Raw genomic sequence first — 21,269 nt, 5'->3', positions numbered from 1 at the left:
CCAACATCTGAGCTTCACGGCAGCTTCTCCTTTGCTTCCCATTCAGAGCAGACACATATATATTCAGGGTTCTAATCAACTCTTAATTGTCTTGATTATTCACAAAAAGAATCTAAATCCTTTACTCCTCCTCTCCTGCCTTTTGGCCATTTCAGGACACAATGGCAAATTTGAGAATATAACTAAGGTAGGGAAAAGAGCTCAGACTCAGTTCCAAATCTGATCAGAGAAAGCTTTGGTGAGACAAGTCAATGAATAAAACAAAGCAGGACTTAGCATCTGCTATTAATAGATAATAAGTAAGTTTAGGGCTGGCAGCTTAGGGGACTTTTTTCAGAGAAGCTTCCACATACTTGTGGTGTGAGAGCCAGGGATTTGGAGTCCCAAAAGACAGGACCTGGACTGCGCCATTCACTGAGAAAACCTGGACAGGTCATTTGAGCTCTCTGAGCCTGTTTCTTCATTTCAAAATGGCGGTTGTAAGAAGGCCTTCCTTACAGAGTTATCATGAAGGTCCAGTGTAATCATTCCTGAAGAGTATGCTAGAAAGCACAACTCGAGTTGGCTATCACCTCATGAAAATTAATCAAAAAGGACTTGAAAAAAAAAATAAATTTTATATTCTGCCTGACATCCAAATCCTAACAACTAGGATACTTGATGAAAGGCATAAAGTTAAAATAATTTGAAAATATTAAACTTATGGGGGTGCCTGGGTGGCTCAGTCGGTTGAGCGTCTAACTTTGGCTTAGATCATGATCTCATAATTCGTGGGTTCAAGCCCCATGTCGGGCTTTTTGCTAATGGTGTGGAGCCTGCTTCAGATTCTCTTGTCTCCCTCTCTCTCTGCACCTCCCCCACTTTCTCTCTGTCTCAAAAATAAACATTAAAAAATTTTTTTAAGAAAAAAAGTAAACTTACTATCTTCCAAATGTGAATGCCAGTTATGTTCAACGTGCTACAAATTTGCTTGTTTCCTGAAACTTCTCGATTCCCCTTTTATGCCCCAACTTGTTTCTAATATTCATCCATCCCTTCCAGGCATCATGGTATTTTCTCTCCTTCGGGCTGTGTCTGTCTAGGATTGATTCCACGTTGGAAAACTTTTAGTCTGGAAAGAACCTTGCACATCATGTATTTAACAAGTTTGAAACCAAGGCCTGAAGATGTGACTTACATAAGGCCACACACTAACCTTAGTTTTCTCGTTCTTATTTTTAAGCTTGATATGACCTAGTTTTTCGATATCTGATCCCCCGTAACAGAAAACCTGAGTCTAAATGCTTCTAATACATCCAAAGAAGCCAGGTTAAATCAGCCACAAAATGGAGGCCCCTTCTTCAATGGGTGACTTTGGAATATACAAAATGGAGAAAACCTCCTCCGTACAAGCCCATTGTTGGCAGTTTCACTGGGCTCAAAGCCTTTTTCAGATAAATAACTCACGAGGTGAAGTTACCTTTGGGAACATAGGTGGAGGAAGGGACTTCATGGGATTCCGTGTGCTCCGGGTATGAAAAGATGGCTGTGCCAGGGGAAGGTGAGGTCGTGCTGGAGGGGGACGGAAGTATGCCACAGACGTTGTCTGCTTCCTTGGTCCCCGGCTTGATCACCACCAGGTTCTGACTCAGACAGTCTGTGTATGCTTTGCATTTCATCACACTAGAAGGCACATCAGAGAAGGTACCCCGAGCACACTGCTTACACCGCACGTCCTCAGTCTCCGTCCCTTTCTTCCGCACACCCCAACCCACGGGACACACCGTATGGGGGGCGCAGGTAGCATTAAACTGGAACATGCCAGGTGGGCAAGTGCATTCTCGGTCAGTCAAGGCAGCACAGGGTAATTTCTCAACCATCGGCCATGGGCATGGCTGGCTACAGTCATGGCATTTCTCTATGCCATTCTCATGCCTGGTAAAGGTCCCCGCGGGGCAGCTGCTACAGACGCGCAGGCTTGTGTTGGTACAGTGCTCGGACACATAAGTTCCTGCCGGACATTTGTCACAGGTTAGCACCTGGCCAGTGGCACGGTCCACATGGTGGTATTTGCCAATGAGATTCGGGGCCTTCTGTTCCGGCTGAGCTGTGGTGGTTCTAAGGAATCCAAGCTGAGAGAGAGAAAAGGGGAGAGAAAAGGGACAAAAACCAAGAAGATGTTAGACAGGAACAGAGGAGAAGAAAGGGTGAAACACCACCACCATCATTCCCATTAAAGAACCGACCCATCCCGTATCCCGTCACACTATGGCAGCAACACGGTAGAAAGAGACAAAGACTCTGATTCCATTCTGGGGCTTGATTTGGTTTTGTTGCATGACCTTTGCCTCAACTTCCTTCTTTTTCTGTCTACAATGAAGTGAAGCTGATGATACCGCTCAAATGGATTATAAAAATCCAGTTGAGAATATGAACATGAAAGCACTTTGTAGTTCATATTAAAACATACCATCCCAGGGCACCTGGCTGGCTAAGTTGGCGGAGCATGCAACCCTTGATCCCAAGGTGGTGAGTTCAAGCCCCCTTGAACAGATGGGGCACAGAGCTTACCTAAAATAAATTTTTTGGACTTAAAAAAATTGTTTGAAATGCTGTATAGAAATGAAAAATCCTAATGCAAGAAGATGACTTCCTGAATAGTCGTCTTCCTTCCCACAGCCCAAAGGTTAAGCTGCCATTTCTTGGTACCCGGACAAAGCAACTGAAAAGTATGACGACATATATTCAAGCTACTTCTGCTTGAATATGTAGGTCCAGATTACCTACCTGGAGTTAACCGATAATGCACGATTTTTTCAAAGCTTTTCTCTATGAAACACCAAACAGCTTTTGGTTTGGTTTGATGTGCAAAATGGAGGCAGGCCCTTGGCATTCTTAATTTGCTTTAAACAACAAAGTCGATGCTTTTAGATGTATATCCTGTTCTGCTCAGCCTCTGAAGGGCATGGTTGCTGGAGCATGGATCTACAGACACCCAGGGGGTCCAAACACAAAGATGGACCCAGCAAGGACTCAACAGATGTAAATTTAAGTCATAGGATGGAAACTTCATCCAGCTAGGTTTTACACTAGCTTCTAGACTGAAAACTTGGGGAAAAAGGAAATTATAATTGTCGTACTAAATCCTTGGGGTGCCTGGGTGGCTCAGTCGGTTAAGTGTCCTACTTCGGCTCAGGTCATGATCTCAGGATTCATGGGATCGAGCCCTGCATCTGACAGCTAGCTCAGAGCCTGGAGCCTGCTTCAGACTCTGTGTCTCCCTCTCTCCCTGACCCTCCCCTGCTCACACTGTCTCTCTCTCTGAAATAAATTAAAAAAAAAAAAAAACATTAAAAAAAATTAAATCCTGAGGTCCTTCTGGGGGAAGGGGAGGGAGAATGTTTCCGAATAAATATTAAGAGAGAGCTTTTCTGCATCAATGAAGATTAAGAGGTTCCAACAAGAAAGTTTCCACTACCCTCTACACAATGGAGAAAGATCAAGTGTCAGGAAAATAATGGCTGCCTCAAACTACCAGATATCCATCAGGGCAAATTCCTTCTAAATTAGTACCAGTAACTAGAAGAATAAAAGCAGAATTTTTTTCCAAAAATTGACTGGAGTTCCTGTCTCCTTAGAACCTTGAAACATACCCCAAGATCCACTTCCCCTCCACCACAAAATTTAACTATTTGGATCAAAAGTATCTCTCTCCCTTGAAGTCCCGTACTCTCCCCCAGGACCGCCTCCAGTTAAACAATGCTCAACACAAATTTTTAGCTTGTGAGAATCTATTCATCGTTTCTTTCATCTGAGACCCACAAAAAAAGAGCTAGTATGGGAGCACCTGGTTGGCTCAGTCGGTTGAGCATCTGACTTCGGCTGAGGTCAAGATCTTGCGGTTTGTGAGTTCGAGTGCCACATCAGGCTCTGTGCTGACAGCTCGGAGCCTGGAGCCTGCTTCAGATTCTGTGTCTCCCCCTCTTTCTGCCCCTCCCCTGCTTACACTCTGTCTCTCTCTCAAAAATAAACATTAGGAAAAACAAGAGCTAGCAGGTTGATTTTTCTTGGTAAGACCCTTAACTGCAGGTTGGACTGTGAAGAAAAAGAATCGCCTGCTTAATAATGATAAATTCCCGACTATCTACCCGCGTTTGCTTCTGGCTTTCTTTCCTCTTCTCTTGGTCTTTCTGTTTGCAAAATCAGCCCAGCCACACTCTTCTGAGCATTGCAGATGTATTAGATTGAGGGAAGAAAGCCCATCACCGTCGTGTGGAAGCCAAGTTCCAGTTGTCAAGCACATGGGGACAAATCTTGTTCCCATCTCCTTGACACTAAGGACTGACTCAAGAGGTCGCAAAAGTGGCTCTGCGCTATATTTCTCCACGTTCCATTATACCTAGTTTCTCAGTGCAAAAGCACTTCTAGATGGAATGGATACAGTGTTCTGGAAGTTTGAAAGATGCATAAGTAACCTAAATGGCAGGTTATTACACTTTGGTAAAGGAGAGAAATCAGAGAACATAAGAGGAGATCTGGCCAGAGAGTGGTGCTGGGGACACCCACTACCATGCTGTGCTATGTATGGGCTCTGAGTCTGGCCCCTTACCTGTGCAGGGAGGGCAGGCATTTGGCCAGGCATCTAGCTCAGGGTGACTTTGCAGGACAAGCACAGTCAGCGGTGAATAGTGGTGTGTGTGTGTGTGTGTGTGTGTGTGCGCGCGTGCGTGTGTGTGCGTGCGTGTGTGTGCGTGCACGCGAGCACATGCACATGTGTGTGGGTCCAAGCATGGAGCTTGTCTTCTGTAGCTTCACTTCTCTCCCCAGGATGAATACCTCTCGGGGACACATCAGTCCCTGACTACTGAATTACCAGAGGTCCCCCAAGAGGCACACAAAACTCACTTCCAAATCCCACTGTACCCACACTCTTCACCACTCATTAAGTAGACTTTCCAGTTCTCTGTTTCTTTGGAATAACTGGTCAAATTTCTAACTGAAGCAAAGCTCAGGGCTCTTTAACTACATCATACTAAGTAACCCACTTTAGACAATGGGGCTCTAAAAATGGACCTTTTGATTACCTCATGTTACAGGGGGCAATTCTGGCTCCTACACACGGAGTTACCAAACAATGGTGTGTCAGCACCTCCCCTGGACTGAACACTAGAAATGAGATTTGTGCAGAATGAGGCGTTATGAATGCACTGGACAAATATTTTGTGGAGACCTACTATGTGTATGAGGTACCACACCACTGGCTGAAAACAGAGCCTTGTGAACTCCATTCCAGCCCCATGGAGTCCACCTTCTAAAGGAAGAGGGACAGAACAACTAATTACATCAGGAATTACTTGATTCCAATGGAGATTTCTGCTAAGGAGAAACAGAGTCTTGTGAGGGGGAGGTTAGCATGTGCTTCCTAGCTCAGGGATGTGAGAGAAGTGTTTGGAGTTGTTCTGAAGGACAGAAAAGCAGAATTTAATTCTGGGCAGTGGGAAGGGAAGGCGGGTTAGGCAGAGGGAGCCTCGCAGCAAAGTTCTGAAGCCTGGGTGGCTCAGTCAGTTAAGCGTCCGACTCTTGGTTTTGGCTCAGGTCATGATCTCATGGTTTGTGGGAACGAGCCCTCTATCAGGCTCCAAGTAAGAATTCGTTTGAAGGCAGGATTACTCCTAAAACAAGTTTGAAAACCACCGCACTTGAGGGACCTCTAACATCTCCTCCAATTCCAAAGTTAAGAGCAAAACCCATCTGAGCTATGAAGCTGGAGAACCTGTCCCGTGGACTCCTCATCATCACAGCAAAACCTTCCTGAGGGGAAGAAGTGGCAATATCCCTTTCTCCTCAGGGACACAGGTGGCACCCGAGAAGTTATTTTCCCGAAGACTTGTAGTTGCCTGAAGGCTGGTGATCTAAAACTAGAGCTTTTCCCACGAGGCCGGTGGCAGGCAGCCCTCTGGTTTTTAAGAAAATTAAAATGATGTGAAAATCCTCCCCAAAGATAAGTCTGGGGGTGAGGTGATAGGCATTGTGGAAGGATGCGGATTAATAAAAAAAGCTTCCCAGGTAATTTTGATGCTGTGCTGGGCGACTGGGTAGCTCAGTCAGCTGGGTGACTCTTGATTGGAGCTCAGGTCATGATCCCAGGGTCATGGGATCGAGCCCGAAGCCAGGCTCCATGCTGAGTGTGGAGCCTGCTTGAGATTCTCTCCCTCTCTCTCTCTCTCTCTCTCCCCTCTCTCTGCCTCTCCCTTGCCCCCTCCCTATTAAAATGAATCTACTATATAGGTATTCTCAGCCTGTTGGAGGACAAGGCCTGAATAAGAAAGAATATGTGCGCCAAGGTTTAGAAAACAGAAGACATGCTTCTGTCCAGGTTCTGCCTTATGATCAGTTGGACCCTGCCTTATGTGAGTGTCAAATTAGGTATGTCGTACTAGATCCTATTCAACTCTAACCTTCAAAGTGTCTGTGACTATGGGTCAAGTTCCACCTCCTCCACAAAGGCTTTACAATTACTCCTATGTCTAGGATTCCAAGCAGATGAGCAAACTCTTCATCACATTTCCTGTTTCTATTCTTCATGTCAGTGCCTAATTACATCTTGCTGGTAATGTTTGTTGATGGCCTCATAAGTGCATGTATTTATCTTTCCATAATGATTACAAGCAGCTCAAGGCCAGGGACAACCACATAGATTGCATTTCCTTCCTTGCTCAACCACTTCAATAATGACGACCATGGAAATCATAAACAAAGCAACCTCTGAGCCGGGGGTCAGTGAGCTGAATCCCACATGCTACTTATTCTTGTAAATAGGATTTATTGGGATGCAGCCATTCATTTATGTATTGCCTATAGCAGCTTTCACAGGACAACAGCAGAGCCAGAGGGTTGCAAAAGAGACCAGATGGCCCACAAACTTAAAAATATTTACTATCTGGCCCTTTACCGGAAAAAAAGCCAACTAATACCTGCTCTGTGAAGTCAAAAGAAATGTCAAAAAATGGAGGGACCAGGAACCCATTCATAGAAACCCCCAGACCTCCTCTAGAGTCTAGTCTTGTCTCAATCAGGATTGAGTTCTTGGCTTCCTTTATTGACATACACTAAATCTGATCCTTTTATCCCCTGATTAAAACTCAATAGCTTCGAGGGGCGCCCGGTGGCTCTGTCAGTTAAGCATCCAACTCTTGGTTTCCACTCAGATCATGATCATACAGTTCGTGAGATCGAGCCCCACATCAGGCTCCCCACTGATAGTGCAGGGCCTATTTGGGACTCTCCCTCTCTCTCTCTGCCCCTTCTCTCCTCATGCTTGCTCTCTCTCTCTCAGAAATATATAAACTTTAAAAAAAACCTCAATGGCTGAGGATGAAATGCAAAATCTTTCACAGAGATAGGACTTCCTCTGCAATATCATTCCTGCCCTCCTCTTCCTAGCTTAAATCAGGTTTCACATCGTCCCCTCCCCTTTTTTCCTATAGGATGACCATAATTTTGTAGTGGCACATTCATCTAGTTTAGTGCGCCTTCCCATCTGGACCACAGGCTCCATGAAGACAAGGTTAGAGTCTGTTTTACTTACTGATGCTCATCCAAGCCCTCAAGGCCAGTACCCGATTCATGACATACCCGACAAGTGTCTATGGACTCAGTGAGTGGATGTGCGGCCCATAAATATTAAGAAGCAACAAATCACAGTGTGATGGTAGAAGCAGTTGCTGGAGCACAGGTATGAGAGCAAGCGTGAGAAAACCAAACGGCCCCCCCAATGTAACCATCAAAATCCAAAGCGGTCTGGCAGCCTTCAGTGGAGGGACAGTCTGTTGCACCTCCAAAGACACGAAGGGCCCATCGCCATTTTAACAGAACCATACCGGGTTTACAAGAATTATGCTCGGCATGGCGCTTATGATGACAACCAGATGTAATAAAGGATTTAAAACATCCCTCCCCATTTTATTAAAAAAAAAAAAAAGGCACTAATTTGAGTCTTAGACTTGTCGGAAGTATAATGAGATGATTCTCCAGAAGTTGTTTATGTTCCATCCTGGTTTAAACTTCAGTTCTTTGGAAATTTTTATTTACCCAGGAGGCTGATTTCACCGGCAAAAATGGATAAATAACCAAATGTCAGTGAACCAACCCTCACTGTACAGGACACGGGATGCTGTAAATGCTTATGGAGCAGCCCAGGACAAAGCAAATTGCAAACAAGGGAAGAGGCAGCTCCAACGTGACCGGCTGTAAAGGCCCCCAGGTTGCCACGCTCACCTTGGTGGCCCTTGGTGGCCCACATCACAGTGGCCCTACTGTCACTTCTTCTCTAGGGCACTGGGATGGGACTGAGGACCAGAAGCACCCAGATGTGCAAACATGCGTCGGATCGCTGATGCCTACTGATCCTCAACGATTCGCATCCCGTGACCTCATCCTTCAAACAAATGGGAAAGAAAATCCCCTGCGGTTTACCGGGACAATGCCTTTATGCCATTCTTGCTCTGTATCAAATTCCAAAAACTTTTCATGGAAAGCGAGTAAGCCCAAGGCGGTGAGAAACTTCTGTCTGTTCGTAATGGGCAAGCAGAAAGACTGCTTCTGAGTTTGCTACAGAAAATGTTTAATGGCTCACAAAACGATTACTTTACGAGGGATCTCAGTGACTGTGATATTCTAACAAAGATCAGGCAAGCAAGTTATTCCTGAGATGGTGACCATAAAACACGCCGACTGGCATCACAAGGCAAAAGCCAGGCAGAGCTAGGCAGGCCCCGAATTTCTGACCATTTTATTATGAGGGTCACACTAAATTTACAGGAACGAGACGCCGCTGGGAGTCCTCCAGATTTGAAGGGGAAAATGAACGGTATGAAGAGGAAAACTCCAAGGATAAAGCTTCCCCGAAACACTGCACTGTTCCCAGGTAGGTTACATAAATCTGGTCAGCTCTTGCATTTCCTATTATCTCCCCTGCCTTAAAAAGGCCTTCTGTTGCTAGGGCAAAAGCAGGGACGACTGTTAAGGCCGGTGAATATAAAGAACCCCAAGGCTAGAATGTGCTGACTCCGGGGTTGGAAGGAGGCGAGCTCAGGGCACACTGGGAAAAGGAAAAACACAGGCACGACTTAACCCAGATGCCGTCTTGCCCGAAACCTGCAATGCAGAGGCGTGCCCGCACCCGGCCCCGAGTCCTTGGACCACACGCTTCATCTCCTTCCAGTCCAGGCCAGCGGCTGTTCCCCGGGGGGCCAAGACCCCCGCCCACGTGGGGAAGCCGCAGTTTGAACGAGGCGGTGGTAAAGGTTCAGGGGGAAACACGCTTCCCTGCTCCCTAAGTGTTTACAGAATCCTCCTATAAACCAAGGCAGCACGAACACCACCAGCCAGGGCAGCAGCTCCAGCAAGAGAGCAAAAACAACACCTATTTTCACCTGGCAGGTGCTCAGCAGGCTCCGCTCCACCAGGTCCTAGCTGTAGGATACTGGCGAGGGACCCAACCTGTGTCTCCATGTCCTCATCAGCATAATGGAGAGAACAGTTAATACCCACTCTCCTAAGGCTGTTTGCAGAACTCACGGTTAATACAGACAAAGCAGGTGGAATATTGAGACACAAGCCCCCCATATATTTTCGTTATTTTCATGAACACTCCCTTCTACATATCATATTACTATAGTGCAGCTTCATTCCCTTGGGATTAGAGGGTCTCCTAAAACATCCCAATTAAAATGCAAACGTCCAAGTCCTGAGAAGTGTATCAAAGATGCCAGATTACAGGGGCGCCTGGGTGACTCAGTCGGTGAAGCATCCAGACTCTGGATTTCGGCTCAAGTCACGATCTCAAGGTTCATGAGTTTGAGACCCACCTTGGACTCCACATTGACAGCACGGAGCCTGCTTGGGATTCTCTCTCTCCCTCTCTCTGACCCTGCCCTGCTCATGCTCTCTCTTTATCGCTCTCTCAAAATAAATAAATAAAACTTAACAAAAATTTTTTTTTAATTTTTAAAAAATGCCAAATTTTTAAAAGCTGTAATCCTAAAACATCCCCTACTAGCTTTGGAACATTCTAGAAAACAAAAACAAAAACAAAGAAAAACAAAATACAGACAGCTTGGTGATGAGTTAAAAGACAACAAGGGCCAATACTTCGGACACTTCAAAAAAGGTTTAACAGGTAAACAATATACCTGTTTGTGAGAAATGAGAAATGAGAAAACACAAGAGAGGAGAAAGGATTTACTCTCAATAAAATGCACTTTTAGACAAATGGAGCAGCAGAATTTCAGTAAGCACGTTCCAGAGTGAGTTTCCCTGACGAGGTCCCATAGGATGCTAATGATCTTGGGTCTGAAACTTGGGTAAACAATGTCCCCCCCACCCTTGCCTGCTTTTTTTTTTTTTATAGCCCACAAGCTAAAAACGATTTTTACATTTTAAATAGTTGCAAGGGTGGGGGTGGAGCATGAGAATCAACAGAAGAATAAAATTTTGTGACACATGAAAATTTGAAATTCAAATTTCAGTGTTCACAAATCAAGTTTTATTGGAACACAGCCACGCCCTTTGTTTTAGGTACTGCCCAGAGCTGCTTTCAAAGCACAAAAGCAGACTTGATCACGTGCCCCTCAAAGCCAAAAAACACTATCTAGCTCTTTACAGATAAAGTGTACCAGCCCCTGGACTAAAAGTTTAGGAAATACTCCTGATGGCAGCTCTCCCAGAGGCACAATTAATATTAGCTGTTACGGCTCTGGGAGCCTCAGTGAGAAGGGCTGGAGAAAATCGTGACTTTGCTGAATCTGGCATTTCCTAAACTTATCTGGCCACACAATCCTATACTCGTTCGTGCAAGATGTACAAACACGCCGCAGAACACACAGATGAGGTGTCCACCACCCCGAAGCGCTGCTTAAGACCAGAAAAGCCAGCAAACCCGACGTTAGAAAGAGCAAGTATAAAATTCAAAGTGATCGGAACAGTTGATTGAGCCTTGTCTGTAATGAGATCCATTTGTGACCATTACAACAAAACCAATGACAAAAAAAAAAGATACTCTCAGACACACAAAAGAAAAAGCAGAGGGAAGATTCACCTAAGTTTTCATTATTAAATTTAATATTAAAAGTAGAACACAAAAATGTGTGCCATACACAGCTAACCAAAGTTTATAAACAAAAACATAAAGAATTAATGCACATGAGGTTAGCATAAATTCCGCTCAATCCTTGCAACAGAAAATGACAAGAGTAATTACAAAGGTAATTATCACATGGATAAACTTATGACATCCTAGCAATTACCGAAATGTTAAGTGTGGGCAACCAAGAACCCTTACACATCTATACTAAAGTGGCATAAATAAATTAAAATGATAAACTCCAATGTTGGCAGCCTTGTGGCATAGAAAGCACATTTATAGTTCCTGGTGGCAATTTAAATTAATTCGGTCTTTCTAAAGGCAATCTGGCAGTATGCAGCTAGAGCCATAAAACTGTTCATTCATTTCCCTTGACCCAGCAATCCACTTTGGGGAAGACGCCCCAAATATACTTCACTTTTGGGACCAACCCAAAAGGAAAAAAGAGCAGTTGGTCTGTACAGAGACAACTGCATTAGTGCTGCTCGCTTGCGGGATAATGCCAATAACCCAAGTGTCCAAACGCAGCAGGGTGGCTCAATGCATCGCCAACCGGAGGAGAGGCGGCTATTCAAAAATGGCAGGAGGGAAGGCTTGAACTCTATGAATCACGGGCACCTCAAACTTATTAACACACATCCAAACTTTGGGTTCCCCAAGCCTACCCCACCCCTCCCCCAGCTTTCCTCTTCAAAGTGATCAGACCACCAAAGACTCCATTCAGGAACCCGGGAATCCACCCTGACGCCTGAGTGAAAGCTGCCATGCTTTCCTTCAGCTCCTGCCCCCTCACATCTCACAGTCGGTAAACACCTCCAAAATCTTTAAAATGTGTCAAGTAATCCCCATCTTCACTGCCACCACCCCCGAACCATTGTCTTTCCCCGGAACTAACTGCAAAAGAAACCAACTGGCCCTCCTGTATTATCTCCATGTCCCCTTTCTAAGCCTCACTCCACAGAACAGCCAGAATGATCTTTAAAAGAAATCTCTTTAAGGGTTGGTTGGGTGGCTCAGTTGGTCAAGCAACTGACTTCGGCTCAGGGCATGATCTCGTGGTTCATGAGCTGGAACCTGGTGTCGGGCTCCGTGCTCTCAGCTCAGAGCCTAGAGCCTGCTTTGGCTGCTGGGTCTCCCTCTCTCTCTGCCCCTCCCCCGCTCATGTTCTGTCCCTGTCTCTCTCTCTCAAAAATAAACATTAAAAATATTTTTGAAGAAATCTCATTAAAACCACATTATAATCTTGCTTACCACTGTATGCCCAGTGACATCCTGGCACGTTCACATCTTTAAAGGACTTATCTAATCCGGCCCCTGCCTGCCTCTTCAACCTCAGTCCACACTCCCTTTGCCCTTACTCGCTGGGCACCAACCACAATGGCCTTCTGCCTACTCTGAGCATGCAGACTCCTTCCTACCCCTGGACCTTTCTACATGCTCTTCCTTCTCACTAGCATCCTCTTCCTTGGGCTCTTTCAGAACACCTCCCTTCCTGTCTTCCCCGATATACTATGAAGTCTAAAAGGGAAGGACCATGAAAGGCCTTTTACTGTCATACCCAAAGTATAGCAATGCCTGACATTTTGCAGTGCAATTTAGCAGCGCACATAAATATTTATTAAATGAAGGAAAATATATCTCTGTAAGACGAAATAGCTACATAAGGGAGAGCAGAATACAAGCAAGTACGTACACATTAATTTTAACTATACGTAAATGTGTGTATGTCAAAGAATAAAAACAAATTGGGAAGGGAAATCCATATCCACTAGGTTCTTCAAATCTGCCAATTTGCTTAAGGTTAAAATGTTCTTTGTTAATAACTCAAATACCCATCAGTTGTAGCTCAAAGGGTTGAGATGTAGCTCGAGTCCCAGCTATCCTCTAATCTGTCGAATGAATGAACAGTCAGTTTAGGGCAAGATCCTTCTGGAGTTCATTCAACAATCATTTATTCCTTAACTACTATGTCTCAGGGCACTCCGCCAAAAACACAAAGATGAATAGTACACTCTATGTTGTCTTTAAGAAGCTAAAATGGAGCAATGGCATTGGCCCTGAGCATTCCAAATGAGAGAAGCACACCCAAACCTTGTCCCATTTGGTATTTTTCTTGGACCAGAAACACAAGGTTTAAACTGAAGAGGAGAGAGGGGCATGGACTCCTAGAAGTAAAAAAAGAGCAAGAAGTGAATGATAACCAATTAAATTATTCTGCAAACCTGTTACCATTTTGGCCTTTGAGTCTTTTTCTCCTTCCCCCGACCCATCTCTCTTAATCCTGGTGAGGCTGACCTGGCCACACCTAGGATGAAATCAAATAACGGTCTTCTTTCAAGAGTTCTTTGGGAAACCAAAATTGTTCAACCTCTTTCCCAAAAGCAATGATTAAACTTCTTCTCATCTTTAGCCTTTCTTTAGGCTACGCAGCATCTACAATCTAGGAAGAGACATGATCAAAAGCCCACTTAAGAGAATGCTAAAAGTGAGTGTGATAAACCACACACAAACACATGACTTATGGGACTATGCAGATCACGCAGTTCAACCAGTTTCTAAGAGATCTGAAAATCTAACCGAAGTAAATACTACCAGCAGATGATGCAAGCCCGTGCACTAATCCTACACAAATAACCGGGTCGGCAGCAAAGAAAACCCTACTGGCTCCTCAAGTTCTCCGGATAAGTGAGTGAAAACTACTTGCTAAGCAGAACCCATGTCATACCGTTACTCACTAAGCAAATATTTTTCAAAAGGACCCAAGGAGCAGGAAGGCAAAGCAACCATTCCCTATTTATAACATTTCAATTTGCAAGAGTATCTTTCCATCCTGACCATGGCACCATTGCCCGTCAGAGTCACCCCATAGGAAAAGGCTTGCCAGGGACTCCACGCCCTCTGCTTTCAGTCCCCCACCCCCCCTCCACACACACACAGGTTGGTCTCACTGTATAATCGGCTGTTCTGGCTAACCTTCCAAGCGCCATCACAGGGCAGAACGGCTTGCCAGGGCGAAAGGGAATGTTCGACTCTCTGGTAAAATCACTCCCTTAACAAGAAACAAAATGCCAATAAATGAAGGTTACTTGTTCCCTCCCCACAACTTGGCTGAGAAAGCAGTGTGTACAAAGCCACAATGACCTAGATCTGAATCCTCTCTCTGCCACTTGCCAATTGCTTGACGCTAAGTTCACGCACACCTCAGTCCCCTTATCTATAAAATGGGGCTAATGCTACTACATCACGGACTTGTAAGATATACTGAGATCATTTGTAGAAGGTATTCAACACAATGTCAATGGCAATGTCAATAAATAGGAGCTTAGTAATATCAACATCAATGATTAATAGGAACAACCATTAATATTGCTCCCCTCTGGGCTCTCAGCACATTTGATTCCAGGACTCCTGGAACTCACCCGTCTCCTGCCTCCTAAATCCATTACACTCAGGTTCCTTCTCCCAGCACAGATCTGCATTCAGCTCCAAGCAGATGACCCACCAAGCTGTTCTGGTAGCGAGTGGGCAAATGGAAAATGATATAAAGATCAGGGAATGAGCCTTGGCTGTGATGTAGCTTATGAAGCCCCCTTCTCTGTTTCTGTTTTGTTCTTTACTTTGCAACAAAGCCTTAGACATAATTCCCAAATCTTCTCAATTTTGTTTAGAAGAGAGAGACAGAGTATGAACAGGGGAGACACAGAATCCAAAGCAGGCTCCAGGCTCTGAGCTGTCAGCACAGAGCCCGACGTGGGGCTCGGACTCACAAACCGTGAGACCATGAACTGAGCCGAAGTTGGATGCTTAGAGCTGACTGAGCCACCCAGACGCTCCCGTAATTGCCAAATCTTCTAAGGAAGAGTTGGGGCCCTGACTACCCACCTACACCCGGCCCACTCTCACCCTGCCTGAGCTCCCTTGGAGCAGACTTGCCCTCCACTGCAAACATCGGCCTCTACAAAGGCCAGGCTGCTGACATGTGAAAAAGAAAAAAAATCCAGATAGCCAGAATCCAGGGAGAATGGACCATTCCTGGAGGACTCTCCACCCCTCAAGAAGAGTGAGGTCAACAGCCTAAATATCCGTGAAACCACAGTTTTGAATCAACGCCAGAGTATCAGGGAGCCCCACCTCTCTGTGGCCCCAAAGTCAGCGCGCATTCACTGACATCTGCTATGTTCCTCCCCAGTTATAACCTCTGCCCTCTCCTCTCCCCTGGACTCAGGCTGGAAATGGGAGGGGGTAGGAAAGCCAGGGGTCAGCAGAGAAGCCAATTTAGGATCCCTGTTTATTTTTTGGTATTTGACAAATACAAACACTGGGGCAAGGCCAGTATTTATTCATGATCTAGCACCCCCCCCCACCCCGTTCCTAAAGAATCAAAGCTCAACAGCTGCTACCCCAGTAGCAACAAAGCTCAGTGTCCTGGGCCAAACAGGGATCAGATTTGGAGGAACAAGTCGGCTCCCATTAAGGCTTCTGTTTTCATTCCATCAAACACACATATACGCGCCCGACGGTCCAGACTGAATCTGCTTCATATGGTCATCAGGCACATGCCCAACGGTGATGGCATATCTTGGGATCCTCCTGTCACAGAGCAGAAGCATCTGAGTTTTCCAGGAAGCTGCAAGTGACCTGGCCTCAGCAGAATTTGCCAGGCCTGTTTGGGGGGGAAGAAGGCCAATGGCGTTTAGTGCTTACTGGAAAACAGACATTGCCATTTATGCGGTGATAAGTCACTCAGTTCATACTGGCTCCCAAATAGTCTTGTGATCGCTCTGATCATTTCCTAGCATCTATCAATCAATCAGGTTTACCCAAGCTTTATACTTTATAAAAGGCCAGTGGAGTACAAAACCAAACTACAGCTTGTCAAAGGAGTCACCAAAGACACTTTACCCCTCATTCCCACAGATGGACTCAAAGGTACAGCTGAAGTGTAAGAGGTCCCCACGTTCTGATCTACAACGCAGACAGGAGACAGACCACCTGTTAGAGAGCCCTTAGGCCACACGTACCTGCCTCAACCCAGTAAGGCATACCTGGAGAAAGGCACCTTCCTCAACCTGTCGTGGGAAACAGAGCATTAACGGTTTGGACCACATCCAGCTTGGTTAGCCTTTGTGCAAACTTGGCCTCGCTAAAACCCGTGATTGGGCCAGTTGGTGATCTCTGCCTATTTGGTCTCAGGTTTTTCCCTCCACTTAAGGTAGCATACATTCCACGACAAGGAATTGTTTTCCGGCTGATCTGGTTTGCCTGTGTATTTTATTTGCACTGGGTTTTTGTCTGCTTGTTTTGCACTGGACCTGAGGCCGATTCAGCCATATGCCTTTGGAAACAGTTCAGATTGAGGAAGCTTGATCCTATACATATACTGTACATTTTGACCAGAGGGATGGGAGACTCACGAGGTAAGTCAGAGATCCTGCATTCCAGCACAAGTCTGCCCTCCCTATTCTTCCCATTAGAGGTCACTTTCCCTAGCAATGCTAATGTGGGGCTATTCTGAGACCTGGGAAGGTTTTTCTTCTGCTGGCTTTCAAACTAAACAAGCCAACATCACTGTAAGTAGTCTCAAGATTTTAACATCAACCGCATGCTGTGTGTTACTTTGAGTACATTCATCCATGGATTTCATATCAGCATGTGAAATGCAACCAGCACTACTGACAGCTATGTACATTTTACATACCACCGAAACTGTGCCTGCGGGGCCAAGATCCAAATCCTAATTCATCTCTGGGTTCCCACTGCCTTGTACAGTGCCCCTCTCAGAGCTGGTGCTCAGTGTAGGTTTGCTCACATGGGAAGGACATCAACTTCCCTAACCTAGGCTCTTCCCTCCAGCTTTCCCTCCCCACTTTCCTACTCTGTGATCTGGAAGTTATATTACAGAAAGGAGAACATCTTTCGGACACAACATCAGCTCTGATTCAGAGTTCTACTTGAACTTGCCATCAAGTGCATCAGGACGTCAGCCCCCACCAGACCATGCCAGGCATGCCTAGCCAAATAGCCAAAGTCAAGTGCCAAGAAGCTAGACAATTAACTTCAATAAGCGGAGGGCAGGAGGTGACCCAAAGCTAGACATCCAGTCTCAATGATCCTGACACGAATACTTGGTACTTTCTAGGCTGGCACATGGCCAAGCAGAATGGACGCCCCTCTATCTGGAATTGTCATACATACAGAAGAGCAGTCTCCAAAACTTCAGACCTCATTTCCTTATCCGTTACGGTTCCCTTCTCTTCTGACTGCCTTCCTGCCAACATTCTATCTGTTCAGTCAAAGCAAGCTCCCTGAGGGCAGAAGACACCTGTGAGTGTGTCCGTACTGGGTGAGCCCTTGTAGGGCATTCCTTAACACTGGCACAAACTTCAAGGCCTCACTTCTCTCCAGACTTTTGGCCTGGAGCACAGAACATTTCAGCTTTCAGTCTGTGGTTTACTTGCCAGTATCATGCAGACACCTCGACCCATCAGAAACAGACATGCAAGGAACAGGAACACTTTCTTCCACAAGCGCTCCTGTAATTCTCATTAATATTCTGCAACAAACCAAACCAGCAGTATCAACTCTCCTCCACTGAGCTTTCTCTGTTGCTACATTTCGCTGAGCCTTCTCTGTTACTACATTTCATCGTCTGGCAATTTGGAGTTGTAAAATGGGTAATGTGGCACAGGAGTGAGCGAGCACTTGCCAAGGAATGAGGCGCTCCCGGGTCCCGGCCCGAGGGCCATCACTACAGAGCTGTGTGGCCCAGGACAAACCAATGAAGTTTTTGCAGCCTACGTTTTCTCATCTGTAAAATGAGGATAACACCATCTGCTTCGCAGAGATGCTGGGAGCAAATGAGATACGGTACATAAAGCACCAGACATAGTCATTTTTATATATATGATACTGTATGTTCTGTGGGTATCATAAGTTTTTTAAAAGCTTATTAAGGCCATATGAAAATTTTCATACAGTTAGCAGGTCACTGCAAGGAAAACAGTGTCAAAAATGATGACAATCACAATTACTGTCATAAAAAGGAAGATATTGGAAAAACGAGGGTAACTGAAAGCCGTAATAAACAGAATATTTTATTGAGTTTACTCTTTTTTAATCTAACGGCACTATGTGGGTAGGGCACTAATTTCCCCACCTCCCCCAGATCTGAGCACCTGCCATGGTTAGCTGGGCTCCAGTGCCTGGTGTCTACCATTTTCACATGGCTAAGAACCCCAGAGGGATAAATAATCCTTATACCAAGATCATGACATCATTATTTTATACATTAGCAATGCCTATCCCAAGGATTGGGGCTGGCAGAGTGGGGAAGGGCAAAAGATAAAAAACCTTACCTGGTTGGGTGTTAGAACAAAATCCCCAGTGACCCCGGTACATCCTACTGGTCACCCTCAGAACAACGGGGTCAACCCCAAGCCATTTCATGGACTGAAATTAGCTGCCGGGAGAATAAGGACTCTTGTTTGAGTTAACGACCTGAGCTAGCCTCTAAGGCCCACTATAAATCTCATTTTTTTAAAAAAAAGACAGCTACTTTTAAATTCTCAGGTCTTTCACTGCAAATCCAGTGCAGTGGATTTTTTAGAGAAACGGAGTTTAATGATTTCAGAAAAGACACTTGGTTCTTTCTCAGTTGCTTAAAGCAATGGAGACACTTATTACATGGAGACCCTCCTTTAAACACATATCTCATGCTCAAATGTAAAATGAATGAAATATCACACAGACTTAAGATTTAACCTAGGTGTGGGCTGTGTGGGGCATGTAATAATCAGATACTGTGTGGGGCATGTAATAATCAGATATGTCTGAGAGACCGACAGGCATGTGGAGGGTAGAGCAGTATGGAAGGAGGAAATTCAAGGATTGATCTAACTCCACTGATGTTAGGGTCAGTGTTCCCATGGACCCAGATGGGTTTCTCTCCACCCCAACACTGTCAACCCAGGTCCATTGCTGGAAGAGACCTACCCCCCCTTATGCTCAGCATCTCTCCCACTTGTTTCAAGGATACAGATCTTGACTTTGCCATTACTATAAATGGGCAGGAAAGACTTTTGAAAGGACACTGGGACTTGCCTCATTATAAATGCTAACGGCACCAAACTTTTCTTTAGCCTCTCTTTTCCCCTTAAAACCCACGCTCACACAGGGAACCAGAGCGTCTGTAGGATGAATTCCCAGGCCATAGCAACTGCAATGCCCGGGGATCTAAGAGATCTTGGCTAACCAGCCATTAAGTCCTTTTGGGGAAGGAGACAGCAAGCCTGCCTTTCCCTTACACAGCCCTGCCTTGAAAATAGGCTCTTGTCTTTTGTTTTTGTTTGGGTTTCAGCTAAGAATCTCTGTTCTCCCTGCAGAGACAAAAAAGGCATGGGAAGCTTATGATGGCTCAAGGGTTTGATCTCAAATTTTCTTCCCCCTAACTCGGCCCCTCCCTTGTAACATTTGGAAAGGGAAGGGGACCTGGGGGAAGTTGAGGATAAGTTTTGGGTCAAGGGTGGGTTTCAGGCTTTGACCAAATAGGTGAGGGAGGGTTAGGTACAGGGCACGCCCTAGAGCTTTATGCAGCTCGGCTGAAGAACGAACCTGTTCCAGTATGCAGGGTCACCTGCCTGACCACAGGTAAGCGAGGCGGAGGAAGAGACGGGAGAAATTGTCTTCCTTTCTGTAGATCTTTCCCCCTCCCCCCACTCAAGCGCCAGCGCGCTGGCTGGCTGGGAGCCGGCGCTTTGGAGGCGCCTGAGTGTAGGTCTAAGGGTTCCTTTTTTTTTTTTTTTTTGGCACGCAGAAACTGGGACCCACCCGAGCCGAGGAGGAGCGGTGGGGGAGGGGCGGCTGGCGCCGGCTCGGGACCGCACCGCGCGGATGCACCTAGGTCTCCGGCGGCCGGGGCTCACCGGTCCCGCTCTCCCACTGCGGTAGCATCCCGACATGACACTGCAGCTGCAACAAAGCGGCGGTCGCCGCGAGCCCCCGGCACCCCGCACCGCAGCCCCCGGCCCACGCCACGCGGAGGGCGCAGCAGCCGGTGCCCGTGCGGGTGTGTGGACCGGGTGGGGTCCCGAGGGGCCCGAGGACTGGGGCAAGCCCTGAAATGCGCAGGAAGCCGGGTGGCCACCTCTAGCGCCTCCTCCAGCGCAGCCAGACTGCGAGCAAAACAGTTCGCCGTCATGCCGGAGTCCCGGCTGAACCCGGTGGCTCCCCGAGAAGACCCGGGTACCTCGCTCTGCCTGCAAGTACCCCCCGCCTCCGCCCCCCGACCCAGCCGGGCCAACCCCGCGCCCCCAGCAGTTCCCAGCCCGGGGACCCGCCCCGCTCCCAGAGCGCGGCGCGCTCGGCTCTGGCGCGGCCGCCGCCCCCGGCCCCCCAGCGCGCTCACCAAGAGAAGGGAGCCTGCGATCATTGTAGCTCTAGCGACGCGGCTGCAGGAGGCGAGGGCGGTGCTGCTGTTCGCGGAGGTCCCCATGGCTGAGCCCGGGGCTCCCAGAGGCGCCCGGGGCGCGTGGCCCCCTGGCAGCTGGAGTCGGCGGCTGCTTCTGCCCAGCGCCGCATCCACCGCCGCCTCCCGGGCCGGGAGCCCATCTACCTCCAACACCCCATGTGCACTGCGGCAGCCGGGCAGCCGGACAGAGGAGGGAGGCGGCGACGGAGGCTCCGGGGACGCTCAGCACCTGCCCAGCCGCGCGGCCGCCCGGGCGTGGAGAGGCAGCGGCGGCTGCAGCCCGCGCCTCCCCGTGCTCTCCTCCGACAGCGGCAGCGGAGAACCAGGGAGGAGGGCTGGGCGCGAGAGAGCAAAGGAACAACTTCCCATAGCGAAGCCTCCGGCCACTGCCAACCACCCTCCACCGCTGCCTAGACCGGCCGGTGAGGGACTGAGTCGGGCGACCGCCGGGCGCGGGGACACACGTGGTGGCGCCGAAGGGGCGGGGGATCGGCCCTTTGTGATGTCACCCGGGAGGAGGCCGGGCTCTTTGTGCGATCCGACGTGGAAAGGCGTTCCAGGTCGAGCGGAGAGAGAGAGGGTGCCCCTTGGCGTTGGCTGAAGAAATTGCAGCTGCTTTTTGACCCAAGGAAACCGCAGGGAAGGTGTGCCCACCCCTGACCCATATTTACTTATTTTTTC

The 21,269-nt window shown here is 47.2% G+C and overlaps 1 protein-coding gene across 1 annotated transcript in view; it reads right to left on the bottom strand.

Annotated features, from left to right (window-relative positions):
* Positions 1 to 21,025, bottom strand: part of TNFRSF21 (TNF receptor superfamily member 21) — a 66,085-nt gene extending 45,060 nt beyond the window's left edge. Inside the window, exons 1-2 of the mRNA XM_039231195.1 lie at positions 20,526 to 21,025; positions 1,460 to 2,111 (exon numbers count right to left, since the gene is read on the bottom strand). Of these exons, the coding sequence (XP_039087126.1) occupies positions 1,460 to 2,111; positions 20,526 to 20,612 (739 nt within the window). The 5' untranslated portion in view covers positions 20,613 to 21,025. The remainder of the gene's footprint in view (positions 1 to 1,459; positions 2,112 to 20,525) is intronic.
* Positions 21,026 to 21,269: the final 244 nt, after the last annotated feature.

The sequence above is a fragment of the Hyaena hyaena genome, unplaced genomic scaffold, assembly GCF_003009895.1.
Source record: "Hyaena hyaena isolate Hyena2069 unplaced genomic scaffold, ASM300989v1 scaffold_55, whole genome shotgun sequence".
Taxonomy (NCBI): Eukaryota; Metazoa; Chordata; class Mammalia; order Carnivora; family Hyaenidae; genus Hyaena; species Hyaena hyaena.
This window is presented reverse-complemented; position numbering and strand designations above follow the sequence as displayed.